We start from the raw sequence: 26,704 nt of genomic DNA, 5'->3' as shown, positions 1-26,704 counted from the left end.
GTGTACAGAAGGTGCTCCCTAGCTATATTGATTTCTACAGTGGTCATTTTGGAAAGTGTTCTTTCTTTGTTTATTTATAGAAGGGTAATCTGTATTCTATTGCTTTTTGCCTATTTTTAGGGTTGATTTAACTTTCATTTTATACACAGGCCTGGCACTCAGGATTTTTGTTTTGGGGGGCACTTCTACAGCATAACAAAGTGTTCCAGCCACACAAAGTATTCCTACTTTGAAGGTTAGTCTGCTGTGTTAGGCTGTCACGAGTGACTAAACAAACTCAATCCCCGACTCAAGCCCCCAATTTGTTAAGGAGTCCAATCGGGCATCACACACTGCACCAGGACACTTGGTCTTTGTAACGCTCACCTGATTCCCGTAGAGGCGCCGGTCTTGACTGGGCGTATACTGTATCTTCAAAGGTGATGTGTAACACACGGCTGGCTCTTTGGGCTGGACCTCTGTGCACTGTATGTCTGGCTCGAAGGGTAAGATGTCTTAGGTAAGTGAACGCCGTGCTATCCATCTGCCTCGAGGCAGGGTGCTGTAACCAGTTTCTTCACTGGATAAGAGGAGCAGGCCTCTTGACTTCAGAGGACTGCTGTCCGTCGTTTACTGCACGAACGGTAAGTTTCGTGTAATTCTAATGTCTTTAAAGTCTTTAGTAATGATGTCTCTTGTTTTGCAGGGTTCCGGCGATGGCGGATGACGGGCTGAAGTGAGTTGAAGATGGAGCCCGTGTGATGAATAGAAGCGCCTGGAAGCACGTAAGTAAGCGCTTGTTGCCTGCTTCACGATGCGCTCTAACTGTCTTTTTATTTTGCAGGTACAAGTTCGGAGCGGCTGCAGGGTGCCGGAATGCCCACTGGGTTAGATGTGGAAAGGAGTAATGGCACGTGAGTATTAAAGTTCCCCAATGTCTTTAAACGCACCTTGTTTTGTCTTTCAGATGCGGGATGCAGCGCCGAAGGCCTCCGGAGCGTGCGAAGAGTTGGTAAGCTTTTGTCTTTCAGATGCCGGAATGCAGTGTGAAGACCTCCGGAGCACACGAAGAGTAGGTAAGCCTTTGTCTTTCAGATGCCGGAATGCAGCGCGAGGCGTTGGTGACAGCCGATGGACCAGGTAAGTGAAGAGCTGTCACTGAAGACCGTAATGCTAACCTGTTCTTTCTTGTCTTTATAGGTGTTGCTGAAGACTGGATTCAGGATGGTAAGCCTTTTTCCTTAGGCCCAGGATCAGATGCAGAAGACATGATGAGCGTTCTGCTGCTGAGGATGCAGAATAACGCAAAGCAAGATTCATCCATCGGGTGTGGTTTAAATAGCCTCCTGTAGTGCTTAGGTGTCTCCTTCCACAGCCACGCCTAGGTAAGAAAAGAGTTCCTGCTTTCCAGAAGAGTTCCAGTGTTCTGAATATAGGGAGTGGCTCCTGCCCCACCCAACAGGAAAAGTAGTTCCAAACAGAAGAGGATCAGAGGCTCAACTGGCAGGCAAGTAAGCAGCATGGTCTGCTGCAGGTAAGTCCACCCAAGCATTATGAGCCCGGCGCTTCCAGCGCTGGGACTGGGCATATTTATGAGCCTGGTGCCACTAGCGCCAGGACTGGGTCCAAAAGGTCCCAATTGGGACTGGTTGGCACTCGGAACCTGGGTTATGGATCTGCTTCCAAGGGAGTTGGGAAAACCCTGACCTTTTGGAAGCAGAGATCATGACAGTACCCCCCCTCAAGGCCCCTCCCAAACCGGGCTTCTCCGGGGGTTTTGGCTTGTCAGGAAATGTTCGCTGAAATCTTTTGATTAGGGGAGGAGCGTGGACATATTCAGCAGGTTCCCAGGATCTCTCTTGGGGGCCGTAGCCTTTCCAGTCAATTAGGTAAAATAGTTTAGATTTGGAGATCTTGGAGTCCAGAATGCTTTTGACTTCAAACTCGAGTTCTCCATCAACTAGGATAGGTTTTGGAGATTTGGTTAGTCGGGTTTGAGGTTGCACGGGTTTTAATAGAGAGACGTGGAAGACCGGATGTATCTTCATGTGCGGGGGCAAGTCCAACTTGACCGCTACTGGGTTTACTATGGTAGTGATGGAATAGGGACCAAGGTATCTTGGGTTGAATGTGCGTGGCCCTTTTAGAGGTAGATATTTGGTGGATAACCAGACTTGATCCCCTACTTGATATTGAGGGGCTTCCTTCCGATGTTGATCTGCTCCTTTCTTGTATTGTTCTTTAGCCCTTTGAAGGTGAGAAACAGCTTCCTTAAAGGCTTGGGTGATTGTAGAATGCAGGTAGTCTACTGCTGGTGTTTCAAGATCTTGGAGGGGATCCAACTCAGAGGTTCGAGGGTGACTGCCGTACAAAAGAAAAAACGGGGTTTTCCCAGTTCCCGAATGGACAGAGTTATTGTAGGCATATTCGGCTATCCAAAGGATGTCTTTCCAAGTTTTTTCAGTTTGTTGCAGCATGCAGCGTAAATACTGTTCCAGAGTTTGATTGGTCCTCTCGGTTTGTCCGTCGGTCTGAGGGTGGTGACTGGTCGATAGTCTCACATCAATTTGAGCCGACCGACAGCAACTTCGCCAAAAATGAGAAATAAATTGACTACCTCGATCCGAAATTAGAACCGAAGGAAAACCGTGCAGTCGGACGATGTTTTCGAGAAATTCTCGGGCCAGAATTGCTGCTGTTGGCAAGCCTTTGAGCGGAATGAAATGCGCCATCTTGGAGAATAAGTCCACGATTACTAGAATCGTATTGTATCCGGAGCATGGAGGTAGATCGGTGATGAAGTCCATAGAAAGCGTATGCCAAGGGCGAGGTGGGATGTCAATAGGGCGTAAGAGGCCTGCTGGTCTTTCCTTTTGACTCTTGTTTTGGGCGCATACTCCACAGGACATTATAAAGTCTCTGATATCTTTTTTCCAAGACGGCCACCAGAAGTAGCGCTTGATCTTTTCTGAGGTCTTGGCCATACCGGGATGTCCTTCCATTAAAGAATCGTGATAACAAGAGATTACTTTTTTCTGTAAATCTGTGCTGGGTAGGTATAATCGTTCTTGGAAATACAATAAGTTGTCCTTTACTGCAAAGTCCTTTCCCTGCAGATGCCAATTCTGTATGTCTGCTGGAGTTACAAGTTGCCTGGCTTTATCCTTAACTTCCTCTATGGATTCTGTGGCGATTACACCCAGAATTCTTTGTTCGGGAATGATTGGTACAGGTTTAGGGTTGATCAAGTGTTCTTCCACTCCCATCCGAGAAAGGGCATCGGCTTTACCGTTTTTTGTACCAGGTCGATAGGTAATTATGAAGTCAAACTCGGCAAAGAATAATGCCCAACGGAGTTGTCTAGAGGATTGGGCTTTTGCGGTTTTCAAATATTGCAGGTTTCGGTGATCCGTAATCACAGTAACGGTGTGTCGGGCCCCCAGCAGATAATGCCGCCAAGCCTTAAAGGCAGACTTGATAGCCAGAAGTTCCTTGTCAGTAATCGTGTAATTGATTTCAGGAGGCGAGAATTTGCGGGACCAAAATGCCACGGGATGCAACTGATTGGTTACCGGGTCCTTTTGTGATAGAACTGCCCCCATGGCAAGGCTCGAAGCATCAGTTTCCACGATGTAGGGGAGTTCGGGGCGAGGGTGTTTTAAGATTGGTGCAGAGATAAATTTAGTCTTCAAATCCTGGAAAGCTTGTTCCGCCTCGGTAGACCATTCAAAACGTTTGTTTTTCTTTAACAAGGCAGTGATGGGCTGGACTATTCGAGAGAATTCGGGGATAAACCTGCGGTAAAAGTTGGCGAAGCCTAACATGCTTTGCACACCTTTTACGGAGGATGGTGATAGCCATTTGAGAACTGCATCGACCTTCTTTGAATCCATACGCACTCCGCCAGGTGATAATATGAATCCCAAGAATTCAACTTCAGTCACGTTGAAAACACATTTTTCCAACTTAGCGAAAAGTTTGTGTTGACGCAATCTTTCGAGGACCATTTTCGCGTGTTTCCGATGTTCAGATTCCGATGAAGAATAAACGAGGATGTCGTCAATGTAAATAACAACACACACATCTATGAGCTCTCTGAGGACATCGTTCATAAAATATTGAAAGGCGGCCGGGGCATTGCAAAGTGTGAAGGGCATGACCTGATATTCAAATAGCCCATACTTGGTGCGGAAGGCCGTCTTCCATTCATCGCCCTCTTTTACTCGTACCAAGTGGTAAGCTCCTCTAAGATCCAGCTTTGTATATATGCATGCTTTTCTGACTTGCTCCAGGAGTTCAGGGATCAAAGGTAACGGATATCTATTCTTAACGGTGATCTGGTTCAGGGAGCGATAATCTATACAAGTTCTAAGGTCTCCTTCCTTTTTTGGAACGAAGAACAAAGCTGAAGAAGCAGGGGACTTGGAAGGACGAATAAACCCATTTGCCAGGTATTGATCCAGGTATTGTCGAAGGTGAAGGTTCTCAGGCTCGGTGAGGGCATAAATTCTACTACAAGGAGGAGTAGATCCAGGTATCAGGTCTATCTGGCAGTCATAAGACCTATGAGGAGGTAGAGAGTTAGCCTGATCCTTCCGGAAAACATCTTGGTATTCTAGGTATTCGGGAGGTAACTGGGGAGTCTCTGAAGAAATTGCTGCCAGTGCAACACCAGGTGGAGGGTGACAAGTAGAGACACATTCTGGAAACTGGACCGTTCTTGCTCACCAATCGATCAGAGGATTGTGTTTCTCTAACCAAGGTATTCCTAGAATAATCTGAAACTGAGGGGCCTTGATCACATCGAACACGATCTTCTCATGGTGTCCATCTTGACTTACTAGCGTCACTTCTTGAGTGGTATGCGTTACTGGCCCGGAGGCTATCTCCGTACCATCCACCGTAGTAATGACGTCCTTTACAGCCTTGGGACAAAGAGTTAGATTCATCCTCAAAACCATTTCATGATCCACATAATTGCCGATGGCACCGCTGTCGACGTAAGCTTCAATTGCATGTAATCGATCCGGATTATCAGGGCTAATGAGGACCATAGGTATCACGAAATGCGAGGTCACAGAACTGGTTTTCACGCTCGGCAAGAGGACCTCTGTTCTTGTCGGGCGAGGTCGTTTCCCTGCTCAGAGTTTGTAACTTTGGTAACTGCAGCTCCTACTGCCTTCTTGGCAGGTTTCACCGGACAGTCTCGAAGAAAGTGCCCTGAGTTTCCGCAATAGAGGCATAATTGCAACTGTTTTCTCCTTTCCCGCTCCTTTTGTGTTAGAGGACCTTTCAGACCCCCTATTTGCATGGGTTCCCCGGAGTCTACTCCTTTGGAAGGAGTTGGCGGTTTGGAAAATACTCGAGCATCAAACTTGGAACGATCGGCCTTCCTGTTCTGCAGTCTGTGATCTATTTGAACGACTAAGTCTATATAGTCCGAACAATCTTGTGGGGGATTCACTACTTGGGCTAACACATCTTTGAGCTCTCCACGTAGACCTCTATAAAACAGCGTAATCCTTTTGTCCTCAGGCCATTGAGTTTCCACTATCAGTCTGTTGAAAGACGCAATATAAGCCAAAAGGTCTTGATTACCTTGTCGCAATGAAAGAAGCTCATTGTCCAAGGCCTGCCCCTGTGAATGTCTTGCGAACAGTTTTCCCATACTGAGCTGAAAAGCTTGAAAATCATGGAGGACCGGATCATCTTGATTTACTAGAGAGATCGACCAGTCTGCTGCATTGCCACTAAGGTACGAAAGCACGAAAGCTACTTTAGCTTGATCAGTTGGAAAGGCTGCTGGAGGGCATAAGAAATGCAACCGGCACTGATTGATAAATACTGCAAACCTCTTTGGGTCACCAGAAAATCGTTTGGGCGGAGCCAGAGGTACATTCCCAGGTAGGTTGATCTGCACTGGATTCATAGAGGATGTAGAAGGAAGATTTCCCCCAGATGCGGGTAACGGGGTCTGTCCGGCTTGTGACTGTAGCAGTTATTGCTTCAATTGCATCAATTGTAGCATATTATTATTATTATTATTATTAGTTGTCTAGCGAGATCATCTGTTCGCTCCTTGGAAATAATCAGTTCCCTTCTTAGAGCGTTCGTTTCCTGACGGGCTGCATGCACTTCTGCCCTTAGTTCCCCAAGTAACTGGGCTAGCTGGTCGGTATCCGAGGTTTCCATAGCGCCTGGACGGGAGTTTTGTGGTAGGCTTTGCGTTCTGTAACGCTCACCTGATTCCCGTAGAGGCGCCGGTCTTGACTGGGCGTATACCGTATCTTCAAAGGTGATGTGTAGCACACGGCTGGCTCTTTGGGCTGGACCTCTGTGCACTGTATTTCTGGCTCGGAGGGTAAGATGTCTTAGGTAAGTGAACGCCGTGCTATCCATCTGCCTCGAGGCAGGGTGCTGTAACCAGTTTCTTCACTGGATAAGAGGAGCAGGCCTCTTGACTTCAGAGGACTGCTGTCCGTCGTTTACTGCACGAACGGTAAGTTTCGTGTAATTCTAATGTCTTTAAAGTCTTTAGTAATGATGTCTCTTGTTTTGCAGGGTTCCGGCGATGGCGGATGACGGGCTGAAGTGAGTTGAAGATGGAGCCCGTGTGATGAATAGAAGCGCCTGGAAGCACGTAAGTAAGCGCTTGTTGCCTGCTTCACGATGCGCTCTAACTGTCTTTTTATTTTGCAGGTACAAGTTCGGAGCGGCTGCAGGGTGCCGGAATGCCCACTGGGTTAGATGTGGAAAGGAGTAATGGCACGTGAGTATTAAAGTTCCCCAATGTCTTTAAACGCACCTTGTTTTGTCTTTCAGATGCGGGATGCAGCGCCGAAGGCCTCCGGAGCGTGCGAAGAGTTGGTAAGCTTTTGTCTTTCAGATGCCGGAATGCAGTGTGAAGACCTCCGGAGCGCATGAAGAGTAGGTAAGCCTTTGTCTTTCAGATGCCGGAATGCAGCGCGAGGCGTTGGTGACAGCCGATGGACCAGGTAAGTGAAGAGCTGTCACTGAAGACCGTAATGCTAACCTGTTCTTTCTTGTCTTTATAGGTGTTGCTGAAGACTGGATTCAGGATGGTAAGCCTTTTTCCTTAGGCCCAGGATCAGATGCAGAAGACACGATGAGCATTCTGCTGCTGAGGATGCAGAATAACGCAAAGCAAGATTCATCCATCGGGTGTGGTTTAAATAGCCTCCTGTAGTGCTTAGGTGTCTCCTTCCACAGCCACGCCTAGGTAAGAAAAGAGTTCCTGCTTTCCAGAAGAGTTCCAGTGTTCTGAATCTAGGGAGTGGCTCCTGCCCCACCCAACAGGAAAAGTAGTTCCAAACAGAAGAGGATCAGAGGCTCAACTGGCAGGCAAGTAAGCAGCATGGTCTGCTGCAGGTAAGTCCACCCAAGCATTATGAGCCCGGCGCTTCCAGCGCTGGGACTGGGCATATTTATGAGCCTGGTGCCACTGGCGCCAGGACTGGGTCCAAAAGGTCCCAATTGGGACTGGTTGGCACTCGGAACCTGGGTTATGGATCTGCTTCCAAGGGAGTTGGGAAAACCCTGACCTTTTGGAAGCAGAGATCATGACAGTCTTAGCCTGGGATGTGGTGCTCAATAGGAATGCTTTTTCTTTCATTTCAACAAATTTCAACTAATTCAAATTGAGCCGGTACCTGTCCCGTCTCACACCCCCCTTTACAAATCCCCCAGGTCACAATGGACCGTGAACCAGGCCAGTTGGTGAAAATAGAACATTTATTTATTTTTTTAAAATTCACAAAAATCACACACATTTTAATATTGGGCAGTAATCACCAATGGGGGGGTGATAATTACAATAGAAATGGAAGCAATGCACTTGGTTAACCTTCTAATAGAACATATTCAAAGCACAATTGAATAGGAGCACTTTTTGAATTAAGATAGATAGCACCCAAGTTAAGGTTTTCCCCTGCAATTTCCCTCAAACCTCAAATAATCGAATTCCGAGTGGATGGAAAGAACCAGCAGGTAGGCAGGGATAAGAGGCAGCAAACACAAATCTGACCTTCTATCACAAAATAAGATTTGCAAAGGCCTAAAATGACACTCGGATTTTGACAAATAATTGATTATATGTGTGTTTAAATAATGATCTACATATGTTTCATCACAGTATTAGGGATGTCATATCATTAACAACCATAAGGTAAGCATCACAAAAGCATACAGTTCACAAAACAGATTGAAATGAAAAACCTGGTGCAGCCAAATTCACACATGGAAAAGTTGCATTTTTTCTAGTTTGCAGTTTCAAATGCCAAAACGGTTTCTTTAAAAAACTGGTGAATATCACTGAATTGGAATGTGGTTTTTGGGCAGAGTGAGAAATGCACAGCACAGGGACAATATAGAAGTGAAAGGAGGACTACATCTGCTGAATTCAGAGAGATTTGGAAGGTAGAAGGAGGTTCGTTTTTAGGAAAATAGAGCAGTTAAAAGAGAAAATCGGTTTTAAAGATGAAAGGCAAATTTTACTTAAACTAAATTATTTAGACTATATTGTTAAAGAAAGCAATGGTTCGTTCAAAGATTGATTCGCAAATTCAACCTTTTCCCGCCGGGTTCTGATCTATGTGGGAACTAATTTAAATTACTCCAAATATTACTAATGAGTTACAAGATAAGGTGAAGGAAAGAATGGCGCTAACACAAGGAAACAAGAACAGGGTGCACAGAAAATTAGAACAGTCTATACAAGTTGTAATGGTATGGATAGGGTTACTTAGAGAGTGGAACAAAGAGAAAAGTCAAGATGGGGTAGACTATGTGTTATGGGATGGGGGATACTCAAAGTCCACTCTTAAATTTGGGATTAGGAACAGTCAACCAGGTTCTGGCCTCCAGGGCTCGGGTCACCAGGTAGCGGCGGACTCTCCTAGCAGAACAACAGCTGGGCCTGTTTGGTCACTGGATACAAGGGCAGCTGGATGACAGGGTTGCAGCGGGCATGCAGTTAGTGGGCAAAAAGCCAGGCTGGTCTCAGGATGCTTCCCCAAAAAATACCACAGCTTTTCCCGTTGGTTATTGTTTTTTTTGTGGGATCTCTGGATTGAGGCCTTGCTGGGATGGTCAGCAATGCTTTGGCCTTGCTGGTATAGGATCAGCTATGTGTTGGCTTTGCAGTGGAATCTGGAAAGATGAATGTAGAAGATCAGAACGCTGGTGCAGGAAATTCAGGAAAGAGTGTCTAGAGTCTTATCAGGGACCCTTTTTATAGAGCATGGTGACATCATAGAATTATACGGTAGGGCAGGTTTAGCTAAGCACGCCTCTAAACCACTGGATTGATCAGGGGTGATAGTTACGGCCTTCCTATCAGCTTCTTGGGTTTCAAGAGCATGATGTCAGATTTATGATATGAGTTTTACAATGTCCAGAACCTCCCCCAGTTACTTTAGTTCAAATCCAGTTTTGCCATGAATGGCACATTACATAAGCAGGTTACATATTTTATGCAGAACATGCCAGTCCAACTCTCCAGTTTGTAAGACATTGTTTTGCCCTTTTAATGATTTTTGGTCATTTTTAGTGTGAAATATTCGGCCTAAAATTCTATAACTTTACACGTGTGTATGGATTATCATCAGGCATGTCAGTATTGAATTTTACATTGGCATCATGTACACTTTCCTCAGAATAACCAATTCTCTGCCATTTCTGTTCCCAATGTGGTAGTGAAAGCTACAGTATCTTAAAATAAAAACTACAACATTACATTAAAACTGTTAACTTTTTACATTCCTGCAAAGTCCGGTTGCAAAAATAAAAGTATGAAAATGTTCTTTAAAAAATAGCTGTTTAAACCAAATGGTCAGCATTGTCCTCCAAATATGGTCATGCCTTTCCAGGCTACCCCCCTTAGCCCAGGGTTGTCATGGAGCTTTTCTTTGAAGCTTCTTGTAGAAGTCACGGGGAGGTGTGATTTTCTTTTCCACATACTCGTGTCCCAGAATTTCTATTGCAGGAGGCCTCAGCCCAGACGAAAGTCTGATGAGTATGTGAACTTTCTCTGTCTTGGTCAGTCAAAGTTTTCCAACCTAGTTATTATCAGCCAAGTGTCCTGGAGGTTTATTGTGGTTCCATTTTGAGGGAAGCCTTAGCTTTGCCAACAGGAAAAACCTGTTCTGGAGCTTGAAAAATCCAGCCAATGCAGTTTAATTCCTTTATTTTATTTTATTTTGTCCTGAATCAAAAATAAACCTGTTGAATAAAACATCCCATATATGTTTCTCAGCAACAAACCCCTTCACAATGCTAGATAAGGACAGAGCCTTTCCAACATACACTTTTAAACAAGTATTTTTCTTTCTTTGCAAAAGTACATTTTAAACATGTGGTGACTGCTGGCATTGTCCTTGCAAATTTGATTTTTCTCTTCCCTCTAACTTCCCACATTGTTTTGGAGCCAGACTTAGTTTCTGGTATGCAGCACTTTGTTTAAATGTAGATGCACTGAAATTGACATAGGTCCAGAGAGCCAGGGCCTCCTTCATGCATTGAGCCTTGACATTTTGTAGCCAAAAAGTAAACCGTTTCCCGTGTAGCTGAAGGAAAGCTTCTTTTGATTTCTTCAGATCTGAACAACAGCCTGTCATTCAGGAATACTGCTCTTGGCTGCTGAAGCATAATGTGAATGTGGATAAGCATGGCAAGGTCTCATTAATAAAAGTATTGTGATGAGGAACAGAGGCAAAAGAGCATCAGAGCGGCAACATTTTTACATATAAGTATTTCCCTTTTTCAATGGGAACTTTGGGCTTGCAGCAAAGCAGCACTGCTTTTTCACTCCCCTTCTTTTGTACATGTAAGAACACACTGGCAGGCTTTCTAAGTGTGCCGCCTTGTTTTATCCTGCCCAATATGCGCTTGGCAAGATGGTGCAGCCATTTTTTTGTAGCTGAAACGCAGTTTTGGTGTGAGGCAGTGGTGCTCACAGGAGCCAGCGCAGCCAGTTTGCTGCTTCTGTTGAAGTGCAGCTTGGTTATGGAAGGGAGTACAGCTGAGTGAGTAAATATATCCCACAAATTCTCTACGGTGGCATGAAGGTAGAAATTGCTTTTTGCTATCTGATTGTAGGGGTCACTTTATTGGGTTTCCTAATAAAGAACTTTGCAGCCTTAATTATTTAGCATTTGCACCCAGGGAAGGGCGCTCTGCCAATCTGGTGCCTGGAAACGTGGGCAAAAACACAAAGTGTGCCGCCCACATTTTCCCAGCATAGTGCGCATAGACCTTCTCTGGATGCCGCCATTTTCATCGTGGGCAGGCAACAAGGAGCCCCTTCCTACTGGTTAACCACGCCCTCACTCTTGCCCTCACCTCCAAGACATCCCTTCTCACACCCCCTCTCACGCTTGCTAATTATCTGCTGGACTGGAACTTTCTGCTCCAGTTCCGGCACTCCATCCCATCCTCAGTCGCCACCATAGAAATAGAAAAGGAACTCTGTCCCTTTTTTATTTACTATGGCGGTGGCCATCTTGTTTTGATTTTTCATGGGCGGTTGGGCTTGCGCAATACACACAGAACCCGTCGCCCATGAAAGAATATATATTTGCACCCTAGACTGAGCTCTGCAGTGCGAATAGCACTCATCCAATTGTTGGGGGTGTGTACTTGTTTGGTAATTACACTAAGCCTTTGCTGAGGCACTTGCTTCACTCGTGCCTGCCTGGACTTGGGCTGGTGGGCTGTTACTGTCTATGTACACCCACGACGTGGGGGTGACTGCTACATTATTATCACCTAAGTCTACTGTTAGGATGTCTCTAGTTAATATGATTAAGTTGTTGTATATTGGCTGGGAGAATCGCTCAGGCGCAACGTGTCCGTCTTGGATGCAAGACAACGTAGAGCAGCGCAGGTCCGAATCCCGGTCCTGCGATTAGAGACTGGCCTCCCGTCTTTAGCACATAATGAAAGATTCATTAATTAATATAAATCAGGGATCACCCCTACCTATTGTTCCTTCACATCTGATAGAGTGTAATCTTCACAGTGCCTTTAATGAACCCAACGGTGTGCCTCTAGAATCGTACAACAGACTTTACACATGTAATGTGTGTGAACGTCCACTGTGCAAAACAGGGAAGCAAAAGAGGCAGAACTGGGTGGGCAGTGGTGGAGGAGGAGTGCTTAAGTGGACAGGGAGGATTGGGTAGGGGCAGACGGATTTGGGAGTGTATGGGTGGAGAAGTGAAGGTGTAGGGGTGACAGGCAGAGGCGCCCCCAGTATAACGAGGGAAGGGAGCTGCTGGCAATGTGGGTGGGAGTTACAAGGGTGTCCCTCAGAAAGTTAGTGGGAAAGAGGAGGTGGCAATCGGCGGGGAGAGAAAGAGGTCCTTTTCTCGACCCGTTATCACATAGAGCCAACCCTGATGAAGGTGCTTTTCTTCGGGACCTATCCTCCTAGAGTAACAGCACTGCCTGATTCAAATGCCATGCATATCTTCCCAGAGGTTTCTCTCTCCTCCATTAGCTGCATCAACCCTTAACATAAATTGGTATTGTCAACCAAATGGGGAAATATAATTCAGAGATTTTCAGTTTAGGAGTGTATTTAAAGGTGCCTGTGGCCATGAAACGCAATGCAGCCTAGGAGGCACCGCTCAGACTAGTTAATGACATTCCACACGCATGCTCGCTCAGAGCCGCCACCGCCATATTAAGAGGAACCTCCAAACAGGACCCAGGTGTCAGCTTTGACCTTTCCCCGACACTGCCTAAGGCTGGACCAAGTGGAATGCGGGGAAAGGGGTGGGGGTGGGGGGGCGCTGCGCTACTGACAGTGCATCCCTCTAGGAATAAGGAAGCGAATTCAGGATATGAAGGCCCAAATGCAGTGTGCAAATATCCATACAACCTCTTAATTAAATTAGAGCTATTGGTATTGGTACATATGCAATGTCTTCAGCTGCTTATTAAATGTACCCTGGCAATGTTTTAAGAAGCTTGGTGGGGGCAGATAGATCAAGTCTCTCTGTTTCCTCTGCCTCCTCTCTTGCGAACCTCTGCTTAAGCCCTTGGTGTGAAATAAGTACATCTTAAACACGCATGCTCAAGGAAACGCACAGCACCGACACAGTTGCCGTTTCCCATATCGACTCATATCTCCTTTACTCACACAGACCGGTGATGGCTGTATCTAATCTTGGTTGCTTATCGGCATTATATGTTAATAAGAGAGGGGGCATCTTATTCACAAATATCCGTTCGTATTGAGCAAGTTGCAAATACATGCTAGTGTACCCCCATTTTCCGCTTGTGTACCCCCATTTTCCATTGCATACGTCCGCTGTGTGCTGCTTTAAAATGCAGCGAGCCCAATATATAAATCATGTGTTTGGCATGTTTCTGAGCTGCTCTTGCTTTTTTTTTTACAGCCAGGTGCCCGGGGGGAAAGTGTTGCCTCCTTTATTTGAATGCTCTCTCCCGGGTTTGCCTTTACACGCCGCCTGCCTCTCAAAGAGCTCTCCTCTCCAGGAGCACCTTCCCTTTCAAAAACCAGGTTAGAATTTTCTAAAGTATTTTCACAAACTCGCGCTGCATTTAAATTTGAAAAGGCATTAAACTATTGCAATTTTTTTACGAAAAGAATAACAAAGCAGCGTTTGTGTCGGTTCCTATGTGGGGTTCGCGTAAGGGAGCGGTCGCAATTATTCAAACTTTGATAAGTATTTTCAAACTGGAGCGAATAGTTTTATTACTAAAGCCCAGTAATAATAAAAAATCATAAAAAATTAACATTATTGCACTGATGCCTGTTGCGTGTTTATAGTGCTATGTACTCCAGGAACTGTAGGACTGGGCGTTTAAGTAAAAATGTTATACCTAACACAAAGTAACCATGTTAACTTCTACAGGTTTTTCTCACTTATTCATTTAGAGAATCATCTCACACTGGTTCTTACATAATATGTTTCTGATAATCGAAAGAGATTACTCTTGGAACCGGTTTTTTTTTTCTTATTGAGCGGGGTCTGAGACTCAGAGTGAATAATACGTTTCAGTGTTGTCGTTTTGCACGCGCACGCTGCTGCGCACAGACTGTTCCAAAGCCATGGCACCCTTGCGGGTGCGAGAGCGTGAGCATTGTTGCGTCTGCGTATCAAGGCTAACGCCCCGCTTCCGCCTGGACGGTGGCACGTCTCCCCTGACGCCTCACTCGTGTATCCGTGTCAGCGGTATGAGCAGGAAGACTTGTGCGTGGGGATTAATCACGGTATTTTGTGTCCACTGCATTATTTCTGGCAGCCATGAAACCTATCAAGGGCAACGGGACAGAGCAGCATTGGTGTTAGACAAGAATGGATACATAGACATATGGCGAATGCGAACATTACCTTTGTGGGCTTCAATAGACAGGGAACAAGTTAGCACTCACTCCAAGAGCCGCCTAGCTCTATAGGTCAAGGAGCTGATTACAGAAACTTTGCACCAGTGCAGGTGCAAAGTTTGCATGGTATTAGCACTAGGGCAAACTTTACCCTATTTTTAAAAACACCGGGCCACATTACAAAAGCATTGCACCTCGACAAGGGCATTTTGGCCTATTAAACGCACCAGGGCAAAAATTGCCCTACTGCAAAAAGAAGCATTTTCACTACGTTTTTGCACCAGGGAAAAGTTTGCACTTGTGCTAATATGGAATGGTATTAGCACTAGTACAAACTTTGACCTGATGCAAAAAAGCATGAAAAATGTATCTTTTAGCACTAGGGCAATTTTAGCCCTGGTGCTTTTAATATGCCAAACTGCACTTGTCGAGGTGCAATGTTTTTTAATGTGTGCCAGTGTTATTAAAAATAGGGCACACTTTGCCCTAGTGCAAATACTGTGCAAACTTTGCACTTGCACTGGTGCAACGTTTCTGTAATCTGGCCCCTGGTGTTGTGCCAGCGATCTAAAACGCAAAACAAAAAAAAAACGCCTGGGGAGGAGGGGGCTAAGGGGCGGGTTTGTTGGATGCCAGAATTTTCTTTCTCAGTCCTCTGACCTGTCATTTTCAAATTTAAACAACATAATGTTTTGCAGCTACACGTTAAAGAGAATGCCTGTTAAAAATGACATGGGACACATGCATGCATGCACCTGTTGTAATTTATTTAGGCAGCTGCCCGATGTCCATGTCCCTAGCATGCCGTGTAACACTCTGAGTTGTCACACAGGCTCTTTTTTTTTAATGGCACCCTCAAACTAACACTTTCACCATGTTTCAGCTGCCTGCACTATTTTTCCACCTTCTTCAGGATGACCACTGAGGTCCAGAGAGGCCCCTGTAGAATGCAAGTGAGCCCCATATGGAGAAACGTTAAGTGGTGCGCGAGCCCGGTGTCATATCTCAGACTTGTGGCTATAAGATAATAAATATGCCTCTCAATAAAATAGGGCCAGTTAAGAGGGCCTTTATCATAGGTTATTCCCTAAGTGTCCCCGCAATAATGTCTGGGCACACCCACTTCGGAGTGTACGGTTGGCCAATGTGTGAAATGCTGCTTCCTCATGAAACACAAACAGCAGGCTTTTCATCCCCTATTCCCAGCGCTGCTCCAATATCGATCCCTTTGTAAGGAATGTGAAACGTTTAAACCATTAGCTAGCTTAAATCACTACTTCCATGTTTATTTCTGCCAAAAGTTGGCTGATTAACGGAGCAGCTGTATTTGTATTAAACACGCAGGACCTACTTTCATTAATCCTTCAGATTGATGGATGGACTGTGTTGTTGTGCTGTAGTGAATATGGCATGTAATAACCTAGATGACATTATCACTCTTGCTGTTGATAAAGCTGTGTTATTCCCGTAGAAGGAACCTAAACCCACTGTGAATGACCAGAAAGTGAGGGTGGAGAGACTACAGCGACCTCAAGTTGCATGTCCTGTAATGGCATTCATGTCCCATCAAGAGGTCGGTCTGACTAGCTCCGGTAGTTCGTTTGTAGTGTGGCCCAGCTTATCACACGTTACTAGTGCGTTTAAACATAAAACGTTGTTTAGGCAGTTGTTGGAATCCTTTGATCAGGATGTGCCAAAGTTTGATAAAACTATGCTTCAGGATGTTGGCCATTAAGTACACAGGCTATTTAATTGTTATGTTTTCCATTGGCTGTCATAAGTGTGTTCTCGCCGTCTGACTTATTGAAATAGCCCCTCTCCTGGAACCCCTGCTCTGGTGTGGCAGGCTGTCTCTCCTACTCAGCTGTCACGGAGGCAAGACATTGCCACATGATAGCTTTTCCCTGAAAGCTTTTAGGTGGTAACTGAAAGAGTGCAAAAGTGAATTAACGTGTGGATTTTCTCATTGAATGAATGGACCCAGAACAAATACGTTTTCTGAACTCAAAAGTGAATTGCAGGAAATTATATTGCATGTTCAGCCATTGCCAAAATGAATGCAGAAGTTCTTGAGTTTTTGCCAAGGTAAGAAACATGTAACCTAGCCACCTCATTCGCTGGTTGATATTGTTTGTGTATGGATTCATGGTGCTCCAAATATGCTTGTCTCAAACCATTGATATATAAATTAGCCAGAGTAGAAGTAAAACTGGCTCAGATGGCCGCTGCAGAGATAGGTTATACAAATGACCCCTTAAAACAGTCCTAGTTGTGAGGAGCTACAAATGAGACTCAGACACAAGGGAGTCATGGGTTTGGTCAAAGGCATTTATTAAAATAAAAGGGTGCGGGTGGGGAACTGCCGCCCTGTCCCTGCTCTTAGAGGTGTTTCCCTATCTAAAACCAAAACTAAGGGACTGTCAGTGACAGAATGTCCAAAGCAAAACTGTCCCATGACCAAAATACTATTCTGGCCCTCACATTCTAACAAACTAAAGTCTAAAGTGGAAAGGGTAATGTCTTTGGCCTTGAGTAAGATTGTTGTTTTTGTCTCTACTTTGTTCCCCTGCCTTGCCTTGTAATGCTCTGAAACACTTCTTTACGAGCGCAATATAAATAAAATATCAATATCAACTGAGTGGTTCACAAAATGTTCAAAAAGGAAAATCCTTAATTCCAACATAACATTTTCAACAGGATAGAGTTCCTTGTTCCAGAGGGTGGTTCCCTTCCCCTTAAGTTCTCTTCCCTTTGTTGCTTATTTAGCAAGGTCAGTTCCTTGGGTTTCTCCTGATCGGTAACATAACTGGTATACAACACAACTTGGCTCTCTGTCTTTGTCTTGTTAGGATACTTGGTGTACTTTCTTGCCAGGATTTCACTCCTCTTCCCAGGTTCAGTACAAGCCTTTTTGCTAATCCTGATGTGTCTTTCTCAGGACCTTTCTGAGTCAGGTATTTCCTATACAGTGTTCAACTTATCTTTGCCTGGTGTACTTAACTACCAGGGCTTTATTTTATGTACATACATGCAACTGCCTGGTATACTCTCCTGCCAAGGCTTTCACATATAGTTATCTTCCTTACACCTTTAATTTGCCTAGTATACTTACATGCCAGGGCTTTTTTCGGGTGGGCTATGGACACCCCTCCAAACTGCATAGTCTCTTGCTTTTGCTTTTCCTTATATTTTATCTGCCTGGTATATTATCCTGGCAGGACTTCTTTTACAGGTGTATTGCATACACCCACAAACCTAAAGTCTTGTTTTTTTATTTCATTCTCCCTTTCAAAGAAATCCTTTCTCGCTCTTTCTCATACGCTTCAGTAATATTCATTCAATTTTGGCATGGCTGCCAATACGCCTCAGTGTCCCTGCTTCCCTTGGATGGACTCACCGGCTCTGGCTGGGGTATTCTCCTTCTCCCATGGTAAGCCAGTATCTGTCGTTCAGTGTTTTCTGCTCTGTTGCTGTATCCGTTTCTTGGATTCTCCCTCAACCGCGGTCCCTGCTGGGATCTTCTGATTCACGTCTTCAGGCACTGGTAAGGCAAAGGCTGCCTCCAAACACCTGCCAATGCCCATGAGTCCTCCATTGGCTTCTGGCCTTCCGCAGTGTGTTTCTTCTCGCGGTCAGCTTTTCTCTCTTTGCTTCGCGAGCCAGTTCACTCCATGGCCCTCTCTCCAGCCTCACAATCTCTCATGTTCACGCCAAGAGAAGCAGCTTTCTCCCTCCAGCAGCTCGCTTCAGTCAGCTGCTCCGCTTGTTTAAATCTCCTGGTCACAGGCAGTGGTCAAAGTGGGCGGGAGCGGTAGGGAGCGGTGCTCCTCTACTTCTTTTAATTAAGTTTTACCGCTCCTATACTTTTATTTTAAAAAGAAACCGTCCCGGAAGAAGTAGAAACTTGCACTTTCACTGCACTGCACAGGACGTTTCCTTAAAGAGCAGGCACATGTGTTTTGGGGTTTTTATTGTGCATGGGAGGGGGCGCGGTGATGGAGTCTGTGGGGAGCGGTGCAGGCCACTAGGGAACATAGTTCCAATACTTCTTTTCGTACACTTCGACCACTGGTCACAGGTACGTTCTCGCAACAACTAGAGCGCATCCTGTGTTCCTGGCCTTCGGGTATCTGAATTACTCTGTTCATCTTCCTCGTTGCAGTTTTCTGGTAGTTATGGGAATGGAAGTCCATTCTTGATGTATTATAGGTACAGTCTGGAAATTCTGGGTAATTGTTCTTTAAAGGCAAGTCAGTTGTAGATGACTTGTAAGTAGAGGCTCAGAAGGGGTTTTCATTAATTTTATAGGGTAAGTCAGATTTCAAAGACTTATCTACTGCTCTCATTAGATGGTCTTCAGAATTCTGCTTTCTAGGTGAACAAGGAGAGGTCGAACAGTGTCCCATTAATGCATTAGGCAGGGATGGGTATCCTAAAAAAAAGAAGGGGGATACCATGTATCATCTGATGGTTCCATGATATTCTGCCAGAGGCTGTCTACCCCCAAGTGATCCTCCCACAAATAGCCACCTCCAGGGTCAGGATCAGGTAGCGGCTGTCGTTTCCTGGTACATGGGGAGAAGTCACCGCCAGGAAAGGAGTGATGACACAATCAGATTAATCACACATGTTGCCATGGGTACCTCATGATATTGATTGTGTGTCAGTAATGGTTGCTTAATTACTCTCAATGATTTTGCTTGCGTAATGCTTGTGTAAAATCTTCCCTTGACACAAAGGGCCAGAAATACCACTAAATGATGTTCCTCTGACCTCACGGTAACTTGAATGGGCTGCATGATTCAGAGTCATGCAGACCCTCCGATTATTCCCCATGTCTTGCAGTTGCTTGACAATGTTCACTTATTTATTGTGTATTGGTTTAAAGTAAAATGTTCACAATTCTTCAATACACATGCATAAAAAGCACAGTGAGCACACATTAGAAAAATGTTTTTAAAAAATGGTGGAAAAACTACAATTATACAAAAAAAGAAAATACTTATAACGATCAGAGCTAACGGACGTTCAGGGGAAACATTAATCACTTGTACAATTCAGTCACTGCCAAAATTAGGGAAATGTATTCACCCAATAACAATGGAAACCAAAAAGCTTCATATGATGACATTTGGGATTATGAACAAAATAATTGCAAATCTCTAATCAGAAGGTTCACCTACACTCACATTCAGTACTAAGATCCTCTAAAGTTTCTACAATATGGTTATTACACAACCTGCAAGTCCCCTGATCCCACTTCACTCCATATCGTGGGCCTATAACTTCAAGCGTTTTAAAAAGATCACAGTAGAATTTCATAAATATCATATGTTGACAATTTAGATTTTTAAAAATGTATTGCTGAGCGATGCAATATTTGGGAAAGATCAGTGCATACTCTGTCATTAGAGATAAGTAAATTTGCCACTCATAATTACAACACTAATTATGTTCTAACAACTTCTTTTTAATATGTCGTTGCCCTGACCATTCCCCAAGCATATTTATCTCAAGACCAATAAACTTCAATAGTGCTTCAAACCCTTTCATAAGGTTAGTAATGAGGGGGCTAGCCAGAATTTTGTGTAACTAATTAATGAAAAAAAATAAGGAGGCCTCATCTGCCACCCTCATTTTTAAATAGAGACAATTTATTTCCTTAACTTTCCTAGAGCTACAAATGAAGTCAGCCCCAAACCAATTCTTATAGCGCTCATAGGTAAAAAGCAAGGAAGACCTAGAAAGCTTCTCCAAATAAATCCTACTAGAACAAAGCAGGGGTTCTAATTTGTATGTGACTTAGCTCTATCCTGATTAGAATGAGCATAATCCCTTCGGGATTGTGAAGCTAGATAAAAGGAATCAAAGACAAAACTACATAAAGAAGATCACATTTCTTCATCTTCACTGCCAGCGTTACTATTTTAGACTTAAGTCCTCATTGAATATCAGCTTCTGCCTTGGAGGAGCTAATGGCAAATCCCAAATTTTTTAGTTCTTCCATATGTACCTTTTAGTGCTTCCAATGATATATAACCTTTTTCCTCTTATTCAGAAATCAGATTATGTTAGATTTATTTGTATTGGTGATTATCAGCCAAATAAGCCTCATCAGCATCTGCATTTAGTTGTAGTTCTACAAGAATTTGATCAAGTATAAAGATATCATCAACATAGGTGAGCCACGGCACCCTGTAATGGCCCAATTTCATCATGAAATCCCTGGCCAAAACCATTGAATCTCTCATATCCACTACGTGTAATTTGAGGAATAATTGGGCTAAACACACACACACCAGTTACCTTTATAAATATATGGATACAAATTGATATCTTTTAAAAGGATACAGACCACATTCAACCTCATCTGAACCACGGTATCGGTATGTAGAAAGGTTAAAATCTTATTAGACAACTGATACTCCAATTTTGTAATTTCTGTCGTATAATTTCTCGAAGCAGGCAGCATGTGAAGGAGCACCATCTTTCACCAGGGCTTGTTGTTTATGAAGTTGGAGAGAAGCCCATTTATTGTCATGCCCATAGTTTTGTGAAAGCCTGTTTCATATTTAGTTAATTGCCGCACATCCAAGGCCCATGTAGAATATATTTTGAGAATCAATGTTGCAAATATTTTGCTACTCATGTCCAAAGTTTATAATTATTGGGATTCTCTCTGTTAACTATTTTGTATATTAGTATTACAGCAGACATATGCCAAGTGAGGGGGATCTCTGACCTTTTAATGGCCCTCCCATATAAAACATAGAATATGTCTGGTCACAATTTGGGGTTGCTATTGTTACATTGGTCATATTTTCAGACACCTTATCACTTCCACAATATCTAATGCAGAGAACTCATCCAGGCCTTGTAAATGCATAAAAATGCCAATAGGCCTGCAGGGCAAGTTCCTTAGTTTACACACCCGACCTAAGAGAAATACACTCGCCCCATGCTGACAGTCGGCACAAGATTTACCATGGTTTCTGTAAAATGGTGCATGTCACCATAAGCACAATTCATATTTTATGCAGTGATGCAATTCAAAGGCCAGCCATGCACACTGACACTTTTACAAGTTAGTTTGATGTAAATCTCAAATCAAAATTCCAAACATCCTCATACTCACCAGCAAGGTTGAGAACCAGGGTAATAGTACTCACCCATCATAAAATCTATTTGTCAATGTGGGTGGGTTAGTACATTTTGAGAGCCCTGTCATCCATCCGTGACTCCAATGTTGGCAGCCAGAACCCTCTGACTACCATTTTAACAGATGCACAAATAAAAGAGAAATGATTGAACTTAGTTGCTTCAAGTAAATAATTAAACTGCACTGGATTTTGCAGCGCATCTTGATTAGTAACAAACTCTCAGCAGTTTCTTGAATATTATTTTATTTCTAACAGCATTGTATGGTTTCTCCCAGTCTTAGCCTGTTGTATGATGTCTTATGACAATTTTTGCATTTCTGTTTACAAAAAGAGTTAGATGCTTCCATATATTGCTTCCAAGTCAGAGAGCAAGTTACTTTAAGAAGTCTCAAGTCAGTCCTTAAGGATATTTTCCTGATCCTAATTATAGGATCCATTCTTTTCACCTGGCGATTCCTAATCAACGGATCAACAATAGCAGCCTCACACCCAATTTTACTAATCTAAACATTGGCTGACTCAGAAAAAACACAAGGGAACACAATTGCATATTCCCCAGGTCAGATTAAAAAGAGTTTTCTGAAATAGGGCTTTATAATAGTTTCTAAAGTTTTAATATTTTTGAGGGGTAGACAGCTTGATTTAAAAACCCTTTTAAGTTCAACATTTTCTAAGTCAGTCAACAGGGGGAACTCGTATTTCTTTATTTCTAATCTTACCATTAAAAATGAATGTCCCTAACATCATTCTCTGTTATAATCAAATCCTTAGATCGATTATAGAAATCAGAAGTCCCAAATACATATTCAATAGTCGAACAGGTAACTCCATTAGACCAGGTGTAATTACCCAGGATGTCTCCTGTATTCCTCCAATTGAAAACAACACAACTCTAGCAATGGGGCAAGTCTGCCAGAGGAATTAAATTCCATCCAGCCTATTTTGTGTCATTCAGGCACATGGAATATCTTCTGTTATTTTATTTTTGCAATTTGTATAGCGGACCCAACCCAGAGGCATAGGGGTGCTGATGGGTTATGACAACTCCATGCAATTTCTCGTATTTAAATATCTCTTGAAATTGACAATTAAGATCACCAGACACATTGATTTTGTTTGACGTATAACTTTCCAACCAAGACTGCAACACTCTGACCAAACACGTCTTGAGTGATTCACTATATTTGTTTGGAGGATTATTATAAATATTTATAATCAACCAATCATCTAGTTGTCATGCAGCCTCCATTACAATCCATGCTGGCAAGATATCATCAAACTCATCATTGAGGAGCTCAATATTCAACAGCAGATCATTTTTAAAAGCTATGAATAACCACCCTTTTAGCCGACCCTTAGGACCTTTAACAGATTTCTCTAATACACAAGTAGCCATTGATATGCGGTACCTCTTGCAACCCAACCTCCTGTAAGTGTAAGATCTGATATTGTTGAAGAAACTGTTATACCCTCGGATGATTTAGAAACTCTTTTGCTAGTGTAAACTGGGTGAACCTTAGGGTCACTTTTACTGGTGATATTGAAAAGTAGCCGACAACCAAGGCCGATCTACAGTCGAAGACTGCTCACACGTTATCTGTTTCATCACACTCTATAGCACATTTGTCTATGCATTTATCTAGACACTTAATCCACGTCTTAGTTTTTTCTCTTTGATTACCTACACCAGTACCAAAGAAAGTATAAGAACTTACATTGACCTTGACACTAGCTGTCCATTACACAGTGTGACGATCCATACAGCAATAGATGGCATACCCTAACAACATGAAATAATCTAGTTCTGAAAGTAACATGCTACAAATGAGTTAAAGCATATGTTTACTCCATCAGTATTGCCCTGATCCACAAATTAAATTCGGTCAAGATCCTGGGAGGAAATGACCTGCAGTCTGGGGCTCCATGGAGAAATGCGATTGTGCTGAAATGACTACTGCTAGGCAGGATTGCATGGGAGAGTAGTGGCTAAATCACACACTCAGTCCAATACCACTATCAAACCAGCAGTGATCACAATTATAAAGTTGAAACAGACGCAGACCAACAACTCTTTCACCTTTTATTGTAGCTCAAGCCGCGGTCACACCATGCCCTTCAGTAGGGGTATGTGGTGATAGCCATAGCAACCCAAACAATTTAAGTATACACTAATCTAAAATTAAAGAATGTGTTTTTATAGAACCTTTATTGGACAGACTTTTAATCAACCAATAAAATGCAATCAAACTAAGTAGAAAACACTAGAAGAACCTACCCTGTCAAAGAAAAAGGGAATGCAGACTTTTGTGCAAGGGCTCTCTGGGTAGATGAGCAGGGGTGTTCAGGCACCTAGTTGGCAGAGTGTCAATGTTCAAGATTATGGGCCTCATTCCGAGTGTGGCGGTAAGGGGTTAAGGGCACCAGTAAGGATTCTGGTGCCGTTAACCCCCTACCACAGCATTCCGAGGTCCCTTAGCGGGTCCCACTAGGGCCGGCTGGTTTTACCAGCCGCCCTTAGCAGGACCCGTTAGGGGACCAGGGAGCTAATACCGGGCCCGCAAATAGCGGGCCCGTTATCAACTCCTTCCCCATTCCCATTGAGCCCTATGGGGGCTTGAATGGGAATGGGGAATGGTTTTCGGAATGGGGACTTACCGGGTCCGCAAAGGTCGGAATGTCCCGGTAAGTCCCCATTCCGACACCACGGACCTGGACATGGGTTTGGAGCCAGCCATGGTGCTATTATCACCATGGCTGCCTCCAAACTCGTAATGACCCCCTATGTCTTTACAGAAAAACACTGAGAAGGGGGCGTAAAAGTTACAAAGTTCCCAACAGTGGACATAGGGGGCAGAGACTCTTCACAGTACCATTTCCTGTCTTTCAGGCTCAGCAACATTGAGCCAGGCTTTTAGGCATAGAGCTGGAGGTGTGGGCTGGGCAGGTGTCCGGTTGTGGTGCAGCGGGACTATGTCCAATGGTGCAGTGCTTTGTGGCAGCTGAACTGGCTTGCAAGTCAAAGATGTCGGGACATTGGCACTGGAAGACTCGGTTTTCTTGGGTGCAAAGAAGCAGAAACTAGCCTTCAGCTCCAGTAGTGCAGTGGCGTCAGCTACAAGCTTGAACAAGCAGGAGTTTAGGTGGTGGTGTAGAATTGGGATGCTAGAAGACACAGCAGATCTCAGATTTGGAGAAGGCAGTGCTTTGGCGTCGCGTGAACTTGGAGATGTGAAGACTGTTCAGTGTTGAGGCCAATGACTACTCCAGAGTTTACTGTGGTGCAGCTTGGATGACTTCAAAGGTACCCAAAGCGGAATCCAGTTGGTTCAGAGATGAGGGGAGAGCTAAAGATCACTTCCTTGTTTGCTTCTGTAGTTTCTGGGAGCCCCTATCCAGGGACTACAGGACAAGGTAAGCCCTTTGTTTGCACTCCCACTCATGGGAGCTTGGCTGGCACCTAGCTGCAGGGGATACTTCATCTCCAGTAAATAGTAACATTGTTCCAGTGCAGCAACCAGAGAGAACTCTTGGTTTAGCAGCAGTAACCCACACTGTTCCCTAGGGATGGAGAGCTCCCTTCTGCCTTGGATTCTTTCTTCACCTCCCTGCCATGTGACTTGGGATAGACTCTATCTGCAGCATAGGTGCAGTGAATTCTTGTTCTTCAGGGAGTGCACAGAGGAATACAATTAGCCCATCTCCTTTTAAAAGCAAATTGCCCCAGGGAATTGGCCCAAATCAAGCCTGCTTTAAGATGTCCAATCCATGTTGTTGTACAAGTGCCCTTTGCTTTATGCCATCACACTCATACATACTGCATTAGCCACAGGAAATAGATGGGGCTGGAAAAAGGAAGAGCGTCCTCACAGAATCAAGTTGGTGGGAACCTTTTCCAGGGCTACCTGCCCCCTTTGGCTTTTCTAACTCTGCACCTTTCCCATGCCTCACTGGACGAAGTGAGCGGGAACGATCAGGAGCCGCATTCCACTACTTTTATTTTTTTTACTGTTAACAGTTCCACTAGTTTTTGCAACCATTTTCACCATTCCGGAATTGTTCTTTGTGAAGTTAAAGCAAACGTCTCCACTTTACCACTCGATAGCAATTGCAGCTAAACTGTCTATTTCAACTCAATTGCCTGTCAACCAGCATTGCTGCAACCCTTAATACATGGGTTTCACGTTGCTCCATTCCTGCCTTCTCTGTGCCCCACCAGGGTCACAGTTCCACTACTTTATTTGGTACTCTTCTACCACTGCCATGCCTGCTGATATAAAAGGGACTCCAGTGATCAATACACTGGTGTGAGACTGACTTTGCTATGTCAGTGCTGCCTCTGCAGTGCCGTTCCCAGGAGACTTCCTGAAGGAAGTTTCTATGCCCTAGGGGGAAGGTGGTACCCTTGCTGCAAGAGAATTAAAGGGGCAGCATTCCAGCCATTGTGCCACATAGTAGCTGTGGAGACAGCCTAGACACCAATATACACCAGTCATGCCATAGCTGGCCCTTATCAAAGAAATAACACTGGTGCAATGTCAAATTGCTGTGACTGTGTCATTTTGTGTCTTTATCAGCCACCATGCCGCAACCAGGTTTATATTAGAAGATGTATATGCTAGCAGACCTACTAAGGCCTACAATTATTATAATTTAGATCAAGGGTGCAGATGATTATAAATCCACCGCAGCCTGCACAATCTTTGCTCCTCTGCAGCTGTCATGGACGCACATGTGACATTTGAATGTATCTCCATGCTACTACAGAACTAGGGCTGTAGTTGTCAGGAGACTGGTTACAGCAAAGCTACATGTGTGCACTGTAATGTTGGCATGGAGCTTCTATGAACGGGTATCCATGTCATTTTAATTCATTAAAAATAAAAAAACTAGGGTGTCACCAAATGGCATTCGGTCAGAGCCATGTAACCGCATGCAGTACTATTGCATATGATAATATCGCATTCGTTAATGCTTTTGTGTGGAGATAATTACTGCAAAACAAAAATAAACAGAATTGAATTTCAGGATTGAAACTTGGAATTTTGCAGAGCCCCTAAGCATGCAGTATTTTCAAATACAGCATGTTTTACCTTTACCTGCAAACTTGTAATCAGGCCTACATTGTCTACGGACGTGCGGGGGGTGGAGGAGAGCAGTGCCATTGTGAATCTTTGTAAGTGCACAAAATGGC

At 44.0% G+C, this 26,704-nt stretch overlaps 1 protein-coding gene across 2 annotated transcripts in view; it reads left to right on the top strand.

Annotated features, from left to right (window-relative positions):
• The first annotated feature begins 13,420 nt into the window (after window positions 1–13,420).
• LAMB4 (laminin subunit beta 4) overlaps window positions 13,421–26,704 on the top strand; it is a 933,969-nt gene continuing 920,685 nt past the window's right edge. For both annotated transcript variants that reach the window (XM_069629159.1, XM_069629158.1), the window contains exon 1: window positions 13,421–13,525. In XM_069629159.1, coding sequence (XP_069485260.1) covers window positions 13,440–13,525 — 86 coding nt within the window. In that variant the 5' untranslated portion in view covers window positions 13,421–13,439. The remainder of the gene's footprint in view (window positions 13,526–26,704) is intronic.

This window comes from Ambystoma mexicanum, chromosome 12 (genome assembly GCF_040938575.1).
Source record: "Ambystoma mexicanum isolate Mex_15411 chromosome 12, UKY_AmexF1_1, whole genome shotgun sequence".
In the NCBI taxonomy this organism is placed as follows: Eukaryota; Metazoa; Chordata; class Amphibia; order Caudata; family Ambystomatidae; genus Ambystoma; species Ambystoma mexicanum.
This window is presented reverse-complemented; position numbering and strand designations above follow the sequence as displayed.